At 47.2% G+C, this 16,816-nt stretch overlaps 1 protein-coding gene across 2 annotated transcripts in view; it reads left to right on the top strand.

The window, feature by feature from the left end:
* LOC134927261 (uncharacterized) overlaps positions 1-16,816 on the top strand; it is a 989,775-nt gene that overhangs the window by 578,984 nt on the left and 393,975 nt on the right. Inside the window, exon 9 of one of the 2 annotated variants that reach the window (XM_063921470.1) lies at positions 698-1,721. The exons of the other annotated variant lie outside the window; for it this stretch is intronic. Within the exon in view, the coding sequence (XP_063777540.1) occupies positions 698-814 (117 nt within the window). The 3' untranslated portion in view covers positions 815-1,721. Of the gene's footprint in view, positions 1-697; positions 1,722-16,816 lie in introns of those variants that run through there. 2 annotated transcript variants of the gene reach the window in all.

Consider the following 16,816-nt stretch of genomic DNA (forward strand, 5'->3'; position numbering starts at 1 on the left):
TTTTAGCCTACTTCCCTTACTTGGAGGTGTGGAAGGAAGGGATTTATGAAATTAGAGGTACAGTAGCCCCCGCTTGGCGATGCCCTTCCCTTCGTCTTGCAATGCTGTCAAGCATGGGGGGTTTTCAGCTCCTTGTAAAAGTGGGACGTTGGCTGATCTGGAATAATAAATGTGCACATGGCTTTAAATATGAGCATCACTGAAGAGTTTGGAATCATGAGAGTCATATACAGGGCTGGATTAAGGGAGGGGCGTCAGGGGCGGTCCCCACACATTAGAGGCCTCCACACAGTGCATTTTTCAATCAGAGGAGTCTCCCTTTGCCAGCAATTTTAGTAGTCATCCCCCCCCTCCCACCCACCTCCACACACACACACACACACACACACACACACACACACACACACACACACACACATTCCATTGCCCTGGGCTCCCTACAAATTCCGTTACCCTGGGCAACCACTAGCCTTAATCCGGCCATGCCCTCAAACCTCCCAGCTTCCTATAAGACGGGACCAACGTACCATCTAGTGTGTTGCCAGAAAAAGTCCCCTTAAGTGGTGTGGTGACTAACCATCCTAATTCGGGAAGTATACTATAAATGAATTTATTTACCTGGAACTCAGACTAAACCAGTGTGTTTCCTGCATGTGTGAAAGAGCTCTAATTGTTTTGCTCATACTTATTTCTCTAGCCGCCTGGTGAGGACAGAAGAGCCATTAATGGCAGTATCTGTAAATGGAAGCGAAGCAGCAGCCCGTGGACAGTAAAGAAGATTACAACACAGAATAAACACATTTTTACATTGTAAAATTCTCCGGAAGAGAGCATTGTGTGCCAAGGGGTTGTGATCTTATACAGCGAGTACAGCCGTAACCATGGAGAAATTTGCTTTGCAACTCCTTTTTCTAATCTGCTTTCTTGCTACAGTTTACGGCTTCCCCAATACTAGATTTTTTTTTTATTATTTTTTTTATATAGAATGAAAGAAGGTATTTGAAATTGGACAGAGGACTAGGGGTGGGGTGAAATCCTAAAAATAAGAGCAAAGATTGAGAAATGTTAGTGCCTTTGGTAATATTATCAGTTTATTCAGGGCAAGAAGTAATTTTCTGTTTGCATGATGAGAAAATATACTTCAAACCTGCACATTCACTTTCAGAGATAATCTTTCTTAAAAGGTCTGACAAGACTAATCTTCTTACTATATTTTGCATTCCCTTAGCTATTTTGTAATAAGTGGAATTCAATTCTACGTGCAAGCTGCAGCAAATCTGTACAGTAAGAGGCAGGAGTGAGAGACTGTCACGGGCTAAGCACCTTCCCGCTTATTTCACGCTGTCTCGCGTCTGTAAGGTTCTCCCACTTCTCAAGTCATTTTGAAATTCTCACTTTTTTCGGTCATTCTTATTATGCAGATTATCTCATAATGTGACTTTTTTCCCCCTCTCTCATAAATAAGATACAGTGGTTAATGTCTAAGCCGTGCAATGCTGAGGCGTTGGGCTCAATCACAGTCAGGGGTGCTGCTGCTGTAGTATTATCCCTGTGTTCAGTTTGGGTCTCCAGTTGCTCCGATTTCCTTCAACAGTTCTAAAACTGCTTAAGTAGCTTAATTGAGTTCTGTTTATGTTGCAGTGATATGCGTGTTTGTGGGACTGTGATAGGGAAATAAAACGCTGCGCTCTGCACGGACAGTGATCTGTGGGGCTAAATAACTGTGCGTAACGGGTTCATTTAATTTATTTGAACAGAGATACCAAGTAAATAGCACCAGTGAATACTGTAATATTGTGAATGTCAGCACATACTCACCAGTGCAGGATCATTGACAGCTTATGTTTGAACAAAATCATTTCTAATTTTAAAATTTTTACCTACACTTCCCTCCCTCCTACTCCTGGTGACATGTAAGCCCCTCCCTCCCGCCATTGGTCACGTGTAACAGTCCTTCCTTCCTGCCCCTGGTCACATTTAACAATCCCTCCCTCCCGCCCCTGGTCACATGTGGCTACCTCTCCCCTCCTGCAGCTGGTCAAATATGGCTTAAACTCTTTCCCCTGCCCCTATTAACGTGTGTGGCGACCCCCCTCCCGTTTCTGGTCACATGTGGCGACCCCCACACCCTCCATCCTTGTCACATGTGACTACCCTTCCACCACTGTCACATGGCTATCCCTCCCTAACATCACTGTCACATGTGGCTACCCTTCCCTAACACCCTTTTTTTTTTTTCCCATCAATAATTTTTATTGGAAACTGATTGTCATTTTGCAGGGAGAAGGAGTACAGAAAAGAAAAAGGGAGGTGGAAGAGGAGGGATACAAAACCAGGGGAACGGGATGTAGACATATAGTAATCAAAAATGTCAAATAGTCAGATACAACATTCCGATACAAGTAAAATACAAGAAAAACAAAGAGATCTGGAGAGATATGTAGATGGTAATAAATCAAACAAGGAAACATCGGCAGATAAAAAAATCTATCATAGACACAGGGCTAGCATTGACAGTACTCAATGTGAAAATGGAAGCAGAGTCAGTTAGGGAGGAGGAGAAACGCCCCCACCAACAGTTACGTACTCATGCCATGCCATCCATTTCACCAACGGGGAGGAGACTGAGGAGGAATAAGGCATAAACTCTGTTTCCATAGTAAAATGGAATTGAATTTTGTTGGTAACCAGGGCTAGGGGAGGAGGAGAAGGTTGTTTCCAACTTTGGGCCAATGCAGCCCTAGCTGCTATGCAAATGTGTCCCAGCAAATATCGTTGATGAGGTGGAACCTCAGCAGGGAAAACATGGAGTAAAGCCAAGGCCGGAGAGGGGGCAAGCGACAGGTTTAAGACCTTATTAATCAGCGTAAATACTTTATACCAGAAACTATGAAGGGAAGGACAGGACCAGAAGATATGAAAAATAGTGCCTACTTCCCCACAGTTACGCCAACAATATTTAGAACAAGACTGACAAAATATATGTAACCTATCAGGTAACACCCTTTTTTTGTCACATGTGGCTACACCTCTCTCCCACCCCTTGTAACATGTGGCTACCCCTTCATCCTGCCCCTCATCACATGTAGCTACCTTGCCTTCACCCCATTCATGGTCGCATGTGGCTACCCCTCCATCCTTCCAAACACTGGTCACATGTCATAAATAATTACCCTATCCTACCACGCCTTGTCACACAGTTACCCTTTCCTACCACGCCTGGTCCCACACAGTTGCCCTATCCTACCATGCCTAATATCACGCAGTTGCTTTATACTACCATGCCTGATCACACACAGTTACCCTATCCTTCCACGCCTGATCACACACAGTTACACTATCCTTCCTCGCCTGATCACATACAGTTACACTATCCTTCCACGCCTGGTCACACACAGTTACACTATCCTTCCACACCTGATCACACACAGTTACACTATCCTTCCATGCCTGGTCACACACAGTTACACTATCCTTCCACGCCTGATCACACACAGTTACACTATCCTTCCACGCCTGGTCACACACAGTTACACTATCCTTCCACACCTGATCACACACAGTTACACTATCCTTCCACGCTTGGTCACACACAGTTACACTATCCTTCCACGCCTGATCACACACAGTTACACTATCCTTCCACGCCTGGTCACACACAGTTACCCTAGCCTACCACGCCTAATATCACATACAGTTACACTATCCTTCCACGCCTGATCACACACAGTTACACTATCCTTCCACGCCTGGTCACACACAGTTACCCTAGCCTACCACGCATAATATCACACACAGTTACACTATCCTTCCACGCCTGATTACACACAGTTACCCTATCCTTCCATGCCTGGTCACACACAGTTACCCTAGCCTACCACGCCTAATATCACACACAGTTACACTATCCTTCCACGCCTGTTCACACACAGTTACCCTATCCTTCCATGCCTGCTCACACACAGTTACACTATCCTTCCACGCCTGGTCACACACAGTTACCCTATCCTTCCATGCCTGGTCACACACAGTTACACTGTCCTTCCACACCTGATCATACAGTTACCCTAGCCTACCACGCCTAATATCACACAGTTGCCTTATACTACCACGCCTGGTCACACACAGTTACCCTATACTGCCACGCCTGGTCACACACAGTTACCCTATACTGCCACGTCAGGTCACACACAGTTACCCTATACTACCACACCTGGTCAAATACAGTTATCCTATCCTACCACGCCTGGTCATACACAGTTGGTCACTCTATCCTACCACGCCTATTATCACACAGTTACCATATCCTACCATGTCTGGTCACACAGTTACTCTATCCTACCATGTCTGGTCACACAGTTACTCTATCCTACCATGTCTGGTCACACAGTTACTCTATCCTACCATGTCTGGTCACACAGTTACTCTATCCTACCATGTCTGGTCACACAGTTACTCTATCCTACCATGTCTGGTCACACAGTTACTCTATCCTACCATGTCTGGTCACACAGTTACTCTATCCTACCATGTCTGGTCACACAGTTACTCTATCCTACCATGTCTGGTCACACAGTTACTCTATCCTATCATGTCTGGTCACACAGTTATCCAATACTACCACGTCTACTCTCACGCAATTACTCTATACTATAAAACTTGGTTGCCCTGCACTAAGATGTAAACAGTAGATCTAGTTAGTGTAGGACAAGGGATTGGAAAAATAATACATTTATTATTTGTGGATGTATTGAGAAAGATTCAAGAATTCAAAATATATTTACAGAAACAAATGCAAGATGCAAGGTTGAAGGATACTAGCTCCTTGAGTTAAAGTTCGAAAGTAATTGGCACAGCTAAGGTATGTAATATATATTCATCAGCAGAAATCAGTATAAGATGGGACAGTAGAAACAGCAAATATGTTAAAAGAGAAACCATTCCAAGGGGGGTATTCAAAACGGCACTTTCCGTCCGTGTTTAGGTCAAATTTACATTTGACCTATTCAATGCCCGTGACTTTTTTTCGACTGGTCGAAAAATCCGGCATGGGCGAAAACCATGTGGATCGGCGATTCACGTGTGTTGTCGAATTTGCGGGTGTTTTCGACAGTTTTTGGGTTCGTTTTCACCCGTGCCGATTTGACCAAAAAAAAAAAGGCATGGGCAAAAATGGATTAAAAAACGGGTGAAAACACCTGCTATTGAATACACATGGGTCGACTTAGTCCCGTTTTTCCAACTGTCGGAAAATTAGTCACTAATTGAATATACCCCATGTGTACTAGGAGTCAGGGAGGGCTGTGCTTACGAGAGAGAGCGCCAAGTCAGGAGTGGCGGGTGAGTATGTGCAGGCTTTAGGACAGTAGGTAACTAGACATTTTAGCGCTGTGTGCAAGAAACCGCATCGCTAACCCCCACCCCCGTCATTTTTTAAAATTCATTCTACCTCTCCCTCCCCTTCCCCATCAATCACTGGACTTATTAAATTATATTATTATATAATGTAAATTCTTTTTTTTTTTTTTTTTTTTAAATTGTTTATTTTAATTTACAGGTTATAAACTTTACAGGTTACAAACATTACAGCAGCCTCCCCCCATTCTTGGGGTGGGCTGTTCCGTCTAACATTATAGTACCAAAAGCAGAGATATAACCTTAAAATAAGGAACATATGGTTCCCATGATGCACAGATACAGCAAGGAGTTATGCATCGGGGTAAGCAGATACTGTTCAATTGGATGGGAACCAAAAAAACAAGCTCATGATTATATCAATAAGAGGATAAAGACTAAAGAAAGAGAACATGAAGGGCGAGAAGAAGAGACAGGGAAGACTGAGAGGGAATAGAGTAGAGGGGGAGAGGGGACAAGGTTGGAGAGAGGCCACTGGTACGCCCCCGTGTTGCGCTGGCTACGCACAGGGCGCCAGTACAAGATGGAAAGTGCTATTCGGGGAACACGGAAAGGATATGTTGAGGATATCCCACGGGCTACTTATCAGGTTAGGAGAGTACAGGGATCATAATAGGAGGGCCGTCGAGCTCCCGGAGGGTCGTACTCCATGTGCGGGAGCCTGTGAGTCGAACCATAGTTCCCAGTTTTGAAGGAACTGGAAAGATCTGTTATGGAGGTATGCAGTGATTTTTTCCATACTTGCGAAGTACCATACTTTGTTGATGATCTGTTGTATAGGGGGGGGCTCCTTCTTTTTCCAATGGAGGGCAATTGCGCATCTAGCCGCGTTCAAGATCTGTGTCAGTAATTTACCCGAGTTCGGAGGTGCATTGGCAATGGGGAGACCTAGCAGGAATGACCAAGGATCTTTGTATATCCGGGTCTGGAGTACTGTACTCAGCAAGTGTGCGACTGAATCCCAGTATAGCTTAATTTTGGGGCACGTCCACCATATGTGGAGGAAAGAGCCATGTCCTCCGCACCCTCTCCAGCACAAAGGCTGAGAGGAGGGAAACATTTTGTGGAGTCTAGAGGGGACTAGATACCACCTATATAATATTTTATATGCGTTTTCCTTAACTAAGGTTGAGATAGAGGATTTCGCGGCCGCCGTAAAGATATCTGACCAATCATAGTCATCCGGTATCGGGCCAAGGTCCTGTTCCCACTTGAGTATAAAAGCCGGGGTCACCGATTTATCCTCTGCCTGGAGAAGGGAATACAGTAGGGTGATGATTCCTCGAGCAAGCGGTTTGTGATAACAATAGGACTCCAGAGTGGAGAGAGGTTGGAATGGGGATGAGCTCATTAAGGACGAGACAAAATGTTTCACCTGGAGATAGGTAAAAGGATTCGCTTCCGGGAAGTCATGTTTTGATATGATATCCGGTAAGGGTGCACAAGACCCCTCGGACAACACATCTAGAACAAAGCGAATGTTATGTGTCGACCATGGGCGCGAGCGGGTTATGGATTGGCCTGGGACGAAAGCAGGGTTGTCCCATAGGGGGGTAAGCGCCGAGGGGAATGACAGCATGTGGAAATGACGTGTGCAATAGTCCCAGATCTGGCAAGTGAATTCCAGAACCGGGTGGAGTTGCAAATGGGGAGATCTAGTTTTAGGAGGGGATAAGAGTATAGATGATAGAGATGGAGTGTGGCTAAGCGTCCTCTCTAACTGAAGCCAACGTATGGACTGCGTAGGGGCGAACCATGCCACTGCTTGGCTGAGATGGGTAGCCAGATAGTAAAGACGGATGTCTGGGAATCCTCTCCCCCCTTCTTGCACTGGTTTGCGGAGGGTAGAAAACCCTATCCTAGGGGTTTTATTTCTCCACACAAAACGAAGCAACCACGAATGGATTTGTGCCAGTACCGAATCCGGGACTTTCACTGGCAGCGTCTGAAACAAATAGAGGAGACGGGGGATAATATTCATTTTCAGAGCAATAATACGACCCAGCCAAGAGATGATTAGTGATTGCCATTTATGGAGATCGGCCTTAAGATTTTTAAACAATGGCGAGAAGTTTTCCTTAAACAAGTCTCCATAGCGACTCGTAATATAGACCCCCAGATATCGAATTTTAGGAGTGCACCAGGAGAATTTAAAGTTGTTTTGCATGTTGGCTATTTGGGAAGGGGAGATGTGGAAGGGAAGAGCTTCTGTCTTGGACCAATTGACTTTGTAGCCCGAAATATTTCCGTAATCAGACAGGAGAGTAAAAAGGTTCGGCAGAGAGGTGTGAGGTGAGGAAAGTGATAGGAGGACGTCGTCTGCGAACAAGGAGATCTTGTAAACAGAGTCCCCCACTTCCAGTCCTCCGATATCAGGCGAGGCTCGTATGCGGGCTGCTAATGGCTCTATCACTAAGGCAAAAATCAGGGGTGAGAGTGGGTAGCCCTGTCTGGTACCATTGGAAATGTTCAAAGGGTCTGATTGTACTCCGTTCACAGATACCCTAGCGGAAGGGGTCGAGTATAAAGCTTGTATCCCTGCAAGGAATTCCCCCTGAAAACCCAAATGAGCAAGGGTTTCAAACATAAAGGGCCATCCTATTCTGTCAAATGCTTTCTCCGCGTCCAGAGAAAGCAAGAGAGCAGGAGTGTGTGTAAGGTTGATATAATGAGTCAGGCTAATAACTCGTCTCGTGTTGTCTCGGGCTTGGCGGCCGGGAATAAATCCTACCTGGTCGTTATGGATAAGGTGGGGCAAGACACTATTTAGACGGAGGGCTAATATTTTGGCATAGATCTTGATATCTGAGTTAAGTAGTGATATAGGCCTATAATTAGCGCAATTAGATGTGTCCTTACCCTCCTTAGGAATGACTATAATCTTAGCCTCCAGTGCCGATTTGGAGAAAGAAAGAAAGAAGCTCCCTTGTAAATTCTTATTTTATGTACCACACTCACCACCCTCAAGCTCTGTGAGGGAAAGGTCACCACAATACTGACTGGACTGGTGGCAGGGCAGGGCCACCTTATGCACCACACGCTCACGCTATGCTGGGCTGCTGCTGCATTGGGGGCTCAGACTGGATGCCTCCTTGTCCTCCTGCCGCTGACTGACCACCAAAACGCTGCGGTTCCTTGTGGCGCCAGGCATTGTGGGAGTCAGCTGAGATGGGTCTCTCGCAAGTCCCTGGCTGGAGACACTGCAAGGGGTGGAGGCGGAGCATCTGAGCCGGGTCGGGGACTGGGAGAAGGCGAAATGGCAACGCTACCTTGTGCAACTTGTAGTGGGTGCGCTCAGCAGCAGTGGAGCTGAGCGCACACCACATAAGTTCTGCAGAGGCAGGAGCCGGTGACCGACGGCGGTGAGTGATACTATATAAAGCAGCTAATGCGGGTGGTGCTGTCAGATGGTGCGCCAACAGTGGATATGTGCTGTGGTCAAGACACCACTGGCACACACCTAGTTACGGCCCTGAGTGTCGGACTGGGGCATGAAGGGCCCACCGGGGAAATGCAGTACTAGGGGCCCATGTTTAGAGGCTTGGCTAACCATTAGTGAATGGTCTGGGCCCCTTGATATCTATATACACTGCTCAAAAAAAATAAAGGGAACACTTAAACAACACAATGTAACTCCAAGTCAATCACACTTCTGTGAAATCTAACTGTCCACTTAGGAAGCAACACTGATTGACAAATCAATTTCACATGCTGTTGTGCAAATGGAATAGACATCAGGAGGAAATTATAGGCAATTAGCAAGACACCCCCAATAAAGGAGTTGTTCTGCAGGTGGTGACCACAGACCACTTCTCAGCTCCTATGCTTTCTAGCTGATGTTTTGGTCACTTTTGAAAGCTGGCGGTGCTTTCACTCTTGTGGTAGCATGAGACGGAGTCTACAACCCACACAAGTGGCTCATGTAGTGCAGCTCATCCAGGATGGCACATCAATGCGAGTTGTGGCAAGAAGGTTTGCTGTGTCTGTCAGCGTAGTGTCCAGAGCATGGAGGCGCTACCAGGAGACAGGCCAGTACATCAGGAGACATGGAGGAGGCCGTAGGAGGGCAACAACCCAGCAGCAGGACCGCTACCTCCGCCTTTGTGCAAGGAGGAACAGGAGGAGCACTGCCAGAGCTCTGCAAAATGACCTCCAGCAAGCCACAAATATGCATGTGTCTACTCAAATGACCAGAAATAGACTCCATGAGGGTAGTATGAGGGCACGACGTCCACAGGTGGGGGTTGTGCTTACAGCCAAACACCGTGCAGGACGTTTGGCATTTGCCAGAGAACACCAAGATTGGCAAATTTGCCACTGGCGCCCTGTGCTCTTCACAGATGAAAGCAGGTTCTCACTGAGCACATGTGACAGACGTGACGAGTCTGGAGACGCCAAGGAGAACATTCTGCTGCCTGCGACATCCTCCAGCATGACCGGTTTGGCAGTGGGTCAGTAATGGTATGGGGTGGCATTTCTTTGGGGGGCCGCACAGCCCTCCATGTGCTCGCCAGAGGTAGCCTGACTGCCATTAGGTACCGAGATGAGATCCTCAGACCCCTTGTGAGACCATATGCTGGTGCGGTTGGCCCTGGGTTCCTCCTAATGCAAGACAATGCTAGACCTCATGTGGCTGGAGTGTGTCAGCAGTTCCTGCAAGACGAAGGCATTGATGCTATGGACTGGCCCGCCCGTTCCCCAGACCTGAATCCAATTGAGCACATCTGGGACATCATGTCTCGCTCCATCCACCAATGCCACGTTGCACCACAGACTGTCCAGGAATTGGCGGATGCTTTAGTCCAGGTCTGGGAGGAGATCCCTCAGGAGACCATCCGCCACCTCATCAGGAGCATGCCCAGGCGTTGTAGGGAGGTCATACAGGCACGTGGAGGCCACACACACTACTGAGCCTCATTTTGACTTGTTTTAAGGACATTACATCAAAGTTGGATCAGCCTGTAGTGTGTTTTTCCACTTTAATTTTGAGTGTGACTCCAAATCCAGACCTCCATGGGTTAATAAATTTGATTTCCATTAATAATTTTTGTGTGATTTTGTTGTCAGCACATTCAACTATGTAAAGAACAAAGTAATAAGAATATTTCATTCATTCAGATCTAGGATGTGTTATTTTAGTGTTCCCTTTATTTTTTTGAACAGTGTATATTTAATAGTGCTAATACATGCAAGATAATGTACCAGATTAGTAACAGCAATGCACTGTAGATAATACCCCATAGTCCTGTGCAGTAACATATGCATGATGGGTTGTGTCTATGTTGCCTTCGTGCAAAGGACCTGGACGTGACAAAACGAGTGGGCAGGAGACAACTTCCGCCCTTACAGCTCCTAAATCTTTTCTTCGTTCTCCGTTCGTTTGGGGTATTTTTTTTTTCTATGCAGCATTGGACCCTCGCGGGCTCGCTTCGCTCGCCACGCATCGGGCTCGGTGTCTCACTTCGCTCGCCACACTTTTCTATTCCAAATAGATTATGACATGGACCCAGGGGGTTATGGGAAAGGTCCTCTGCATGAAGAGAAACTAGAGGTTGTGTCTATGTTGCCTTCGTGCAAAGGACCTGGACGTGACAAAACGAGTGGGCAGGAGACAACTTCCGCCCTTACAGCTCCTAAATCTTTTCTTCGTTCTCCGTTCGTTTGGGGTATTTTTTTTTTCTATGCCAAGTGCACAGTCTGAAAGCTGATCCTTAGAGGAGGAGGTGTGCTCCCAGGCAGTGGGGTTCACTGGGGGTTTCCCCCTGTACCCCTGTGGGCGAGTCCAAGCCTGGAAAGGAGTGATAGGAGGGACTAGTTTTCGATGGGGACTGGAACGACATGGAGACGATAGGGGTAGAGGAAAAGGAGATATGTGATCGGGTAGGTAAGCGGCATAAGATGATTAGAAGATTCTGGGCTGTACTGTAAATAACCATGACCGGTCTGTACCTGAATATTCCAGTGGGAGTGTTATGCGGATCAGAATGGTCTGTGTATTTATTGAGGACGCCATTCACGTACCTTTCCTCTGACTCTTTTCATTACATTCAAGATACTCACATTTCTCAAGCAATTGATTACTCAGATGAAAGCTTTGCTTAGCTGCTCCTGTGTATAAGATGATGTTCAGTATAATCATTTTTTATGTAACATATTGTTAAAACTAAAGCAATTTTGCAACAACTTAAAAAAGAGCTGAACTGTAAAGTCGATGAGGTGACCTTATTTAGAAAGTAATTAAAGTACAGAATCCGTCTGAAATTGGAACATTAAAGAATTGAGTTCATTTATGTCAGCTCTATGCTGGGCGGCGGATCAGCCTGTGCTGTTCCCCTTTCACTCTCCTCTCTCTCTGTGCTGCAGAAGCTGCCTGCGCTTTGTGTTATTCTTGCCTGCTGTCAGTGTGTTTCAGGCTGCAAGTTCAAATGGCAAAGACTAATCACAGACCTCATCAGCATTGTGCCGCACTTTCAGTTACAGATTGTAATAAATGCTATTTGGGAAATGAACTTCACATTGACAGTTCTATTTATAATTTACAGTACTTAGAGGCTTTTAGCCTATGGTGCTGCAAAGTCTTTGTGTGCAGTCTGTGAGTCAGGTAGAAGAACAGAGACCCTTAACAGACCGGTGGGATTTTGTGGATGAAGATATGGAAGGACTTGACTACCCTGGCTTCGTACTGCATGCCACCAGATGGCACGTCCGGGTGTGGTCTGCCTTACGTTCCCGTAGCTGCTGATCCCGTCCAGGCCTTTTCATGGCTCTCCCTGTACTAGGGATGGCCATCGGTGGGGTGTCCATCGATGGTTACCATCGACGATAACCATCGATGGTACACAAACCATCTATGGTGAACCATCGATGGTTTGCACCACTCGATGACCACCACTGAAAGGTGCAGGCTGGTCTGCGGACCAATGAAAAAAAAGGTGCGGGGCTTAGCGCCGCTTAGGGTGTCGGGGTGGAGCTAAGCCCCGCCCCACATAAAAAAAGTATTTGGTTATACCTTGCCATCGATGGAGGGAAACCACCTGGTTCTCCCCCATCGATGGCAAAAGTGTTCTACGTCGGCCATAAACCATCGATGATTTTGAATCATCGATGGCCATCCCTTCTTTGTACTCACTCATGGGGCTGATGTATATGGGACAGGAAAAAGGGGCCCAGTCTATGCACTCTCTAATGGTTAGGTAAACCAATGTGGCAGCTGGCCACACCCCCTTTGGAGACTGGCCACACCCCTAAACATGGGCCCCTACCACTGTGTTCCCCTGCTGGGCCCTTCATGCCGCCAGTCCGACACTGCCACAATGACCCAGGATATCCGTTCACACTGCCACCTTACCCGGTTCCTTCCTGGGAACAACCCTGCAATCTACCAGGTTGTATTCCCAGGGCACTGGGCCCGGGTTAAGCCTTTTACATGGAGACGTAACCCTGGTTAACCCGGCAATAACCCAGGTCAAAAGATCGATATGAAATGTTTATAGGTTTGACTGCCCCTTGTTTGTTGCTGCCTGGGGTGAGATATTCTAATCAATAGCTCTGTGTGAGGATTGAATTTATGTGTAACAGGCCATTGCATGGTTGATTATGCGCCCCCCCCCCCCCCTTCCCCCTCCCCTTCCCCCACCCCCGCAAAAAAACAATAATTCAGTAGTTAGCTGCAAAAGAGGCAGAGCTTTATGATTTGGGGCATGATAAATGGGACAGGAGAGCATCTGGGTGGAGAAGAGCTGTGCCCATTGTTGTATTCAGCTTTGGTTGCCCTGACGAGTACATACCTCATGGTAACAAGCCATTATCACCAGTGCAGCTTGAGCCGCATACGGAAGTTGCAGCTGCCGGAGACTTTCCTGTTGGCAGCTGCAGCTCTCACATACACTGCGATGACACCGTGAGGTGGAAAAAAAGAAGATGTAAAATGGCAGGCAGAGAATGTAATCTGTTTTTGTTTCTGTTATAATTTGGGTCAGCTTGCTCCTTGCGTATTGACAATTCCCCAGTACACCAGCAACATGAAACACAGGATTTGGCCTGCGGCCATAGTCATTTTAATGACAGAAATGTGATTTGTTTTGTGATAAGAACCACCATGTTTGGAAATGTTTTTAGCAAGACTAAAGATGTGAGGAGAATAGCGTAATCTGTGTTGCTTGGCAAGTGCAGACTCACAGTTGTACAATTTCTTATTATTGCGAGAGTATTTCTTTTAAAGAGATATTTTTGGACACACAGGAGTGACTTAATGAAACGGGTGTGGAAGGGTAACTAGCAGGGCAATAGCAGGGCAAATCAGATGGGACATTTCCATCCACTTACTTTTCTTAGCACAGTTAGACATAGAGCAGGGCACTCACCAGGCTGGAGGCACAGTCGGTTTAATCCACTTGTAGAATAGCAGACAGGTACAGATGTTTTCTCATACACCTAGCCTCAGTATGCCATGCGGAGTGATACTCAAGTTGTGCCAAATAGTCCCGTTTAGCTGCACTCTCACATTGATCCTAAGTACCCGATACACTGAGAGCGGCTGCCTGCCGAACTCGGATGTTTTTTTTTAAAGGGGCAATTATTTATATGGCTTGGTTTAGCCTTGTACATGATTGCCCTTTTAAAAAAAAGTCAGAGTTCAGCCGACATCCTGCACGGCCGCATGCAGATTCAGCCCCCGCAGACATGCGAAAGCATCGCATGGTTGCGATGCTTTCACATGTTTCCAGTAGCCCTCTGCCTGTGCAGCCTAACTGCGAAGGCGTACTGCTACCCACCATGTTAAGGGTCGCAACGGCGTGTGACGTCAGCAGCGACCCGTCCAAGCAACGGTCTGGACACACCTTCGTCGTCCAGACAGCGCTCCTTACACGGAGCGTCGATGATCACAAAATGCGGAGTCGATGCCCTTGTTCCCGCCCCCCTCCAGGTCTTAAACTGCGTTCTGAAGACCGATGTATGCACATGCGCAGATGTGCGAAAATCGCTTTGTAGTGACAGGGTCTGAATTAGGCCCAAAGTACACAATCCAGGCTAACACGCGTGACCCGCGCCATGTATCATTATGCTTAATCTGCAACATTATACCAATTCCTTTGTGTCAAAATCTAGGAATCCTAAATACCTAGCACACAATGTGCAAGCTAAGGCGCTGATTCAGAGGAGGACCGGACAGCGCAGCCGATAAAGTAGCAAGACGACCACTTCTGGATTCTCTGATGTGAGGGTACCTGAGGTTACTCTGAGTGTCCGGCCAAATCATGGTGCCGTGGGCCAGTGATGCCGTGTCCAATGCTTCCCATTGCCACCCCAAAATGCCAGCTGTGTGTCAATCATGCTGCAGCTTTTGGGGCAATGCGAGCGACATTGCATTCCCAGATCTGCACATGCGCAGTTCTACAACCATCAGCCTACTACAAAAATAAGCAAAATAGCGTCCGCCTCTGAATCGACTCCTAAGTCGCACAATCAAGGAAAATCTAGCAAAACTTTGCAAATTAATGGAAACGGAATAGGTGTATATAGTGTCATGTATATTTCAGAGATGCAAGCAGCGGTGATTGTGGATGCAGCAGACTTGCAATAATATGCTAGTGACTCAGCCGCTGCCTTGTGTACAGACACGTCCTCCGCCGGCGGTGTCTCAGATCTGCCGCTTACATATAAAAGATGCGACACCAGTAGCTTCATGGAACTCCTGCACAACCTTGTGATGTATCAGACTGTCCATCTCTATTGAGATGCCTGGCCCAGTCCGTCTACAATCAAATTCACAGTTGCTGACTTGCACACACCCAGATATCGGTGGTGACACCCCCCCATTTCTCTAACGTCCTAAGTGGATGCTGGGGACTCCGTCAGGACCATGGGGAATAGCGGCTCCGCAGGAGACAGGGCACAAAAATAAAGCTTTAGGATTAGGTGGTGTGTACTGGCTCCTCCCCCTATGACCCTCCTCCAAGCCTCAGTTAGGTTTTTGTGCCCGTCCGAGCAGGGTGCAATCTAGGTGGCTCTCCTAAAGAGCTGCTTAGAAAAAGTTTTTAGGTTTTTTATTTTCAGTGAGTCCTGCTGGCAACAGGCTCACTGCATCGAGGGACTTAGGGGAGAGAATTTCAACTCACTTGCGTGCAGGATGGATTGGATTCTTAGGCTACTGGACACCATTAGCTCCAGAGGGAGTCGGAACACAGGTCTCACCCTGGGGTTCGTCCCGGAGCCGCGCCGCCGACCCCCCTTACAGATGCTGAAGATTGAAGGTCCGGAAACAGGCGGCAGAAGGCTCTTCAGTCTTCATGAAGGTAGCGCACAGCACTGCAGCTGTGCGCCATTGTTGTCACACACTTCACACCAAGCGGTCACGGAGGGTGCAGGGCGCTGCTGGGGGCGCCCTGGGCAGCAATATTTAATACCTTTATGGCAAAAGAATACATCACATATAGCCATTGAGGCTATATGTATGTATTTAACCCATGCCAGATATCTAAAACTCCGGGAGAAAAGCCCGCCGAAATAGGGGGCGGGGCTTATTCTCCTCAGCACACAGCGCCATTTTCCTGCTCAGCTCCGCTGTGAGGAAGGCTCCCAGGACTCTCCCCTGCACTGCACTACAGAAACAGGGTAAAACAGAGAGGGGGGGCATTTTTTGGCGATATTTTGATATATTTAAGCTGCTATAAGGAACAACACTTATATAAGGTTGTTCCCATATATATTATGGCGCTTGGGTGTGTGCTGGCAAACTCTCCCTCTGTCTCCCCAAAGGGCTAGTGGGGTCCTGTCTTCGATAAGAGCATTCCCTGTGTGTCTGCTGTGTGTCGGTACGTGTGTGTCGACATGTATGAGGACGATGTTGGTGTGGAGGCAGAGCAATTGCCGATAATGGTGATGTCACCCCCCAGGGAGTCGACACCGGAATGGATGGCTTTGTTTATGGAATTACGTGATAATGTCAGCACATTACAAAAATCAGTTGACGACATGAGACGGCCGGCAAACCAGTTAGTACCTGCCCAGGCGTCTCAGACACCGTCAGGGGCTGTAAAGCGCCCTTTACCTCAGTCGGTCGACACAGACCCAGACACAGACACTGAATCTAGTGTCGACGGTGATGAAACAAACGTATTTTCAAGTAGGGCCACACGTTATATGATCACGGCAATGAAGGAGGCTTTGCATATCTCTGATACTGCAAGTACCACAAAAAGGGGTATTATGTGGGGGGTGAAAAAACTACCTGTAGTTTTTCCTGAATCAGAGGAATTAAATGATGTATGTGATGAAGCGTGGGTTAACCCAGATAGAAAAGTGCTAATTTCAAAAAAGTTATTAGCATTATACCCTTTCCCGCCAGAGGTTAGGGCGCGCTGGGAAACACCCCCTAGGGTGGATAAGGCGCTCACACGCT

The sequence above is a fragment of the Pseudophryne corroboree genome, chromosome 5 (assembly GCF_028390025.1).
Source record: "Pseudophryne corroboree isolate aPseCor3 chromosome 5, aPseCor3.hap2, whole genome shotgun sequence".
Classification (NCBI taxonomy): Eukaryota; Metazoa; Chordata; class Amphibia; order Anura; family Myobatrachidae; genus Pseudophryne; species Pseudophryne corroboree.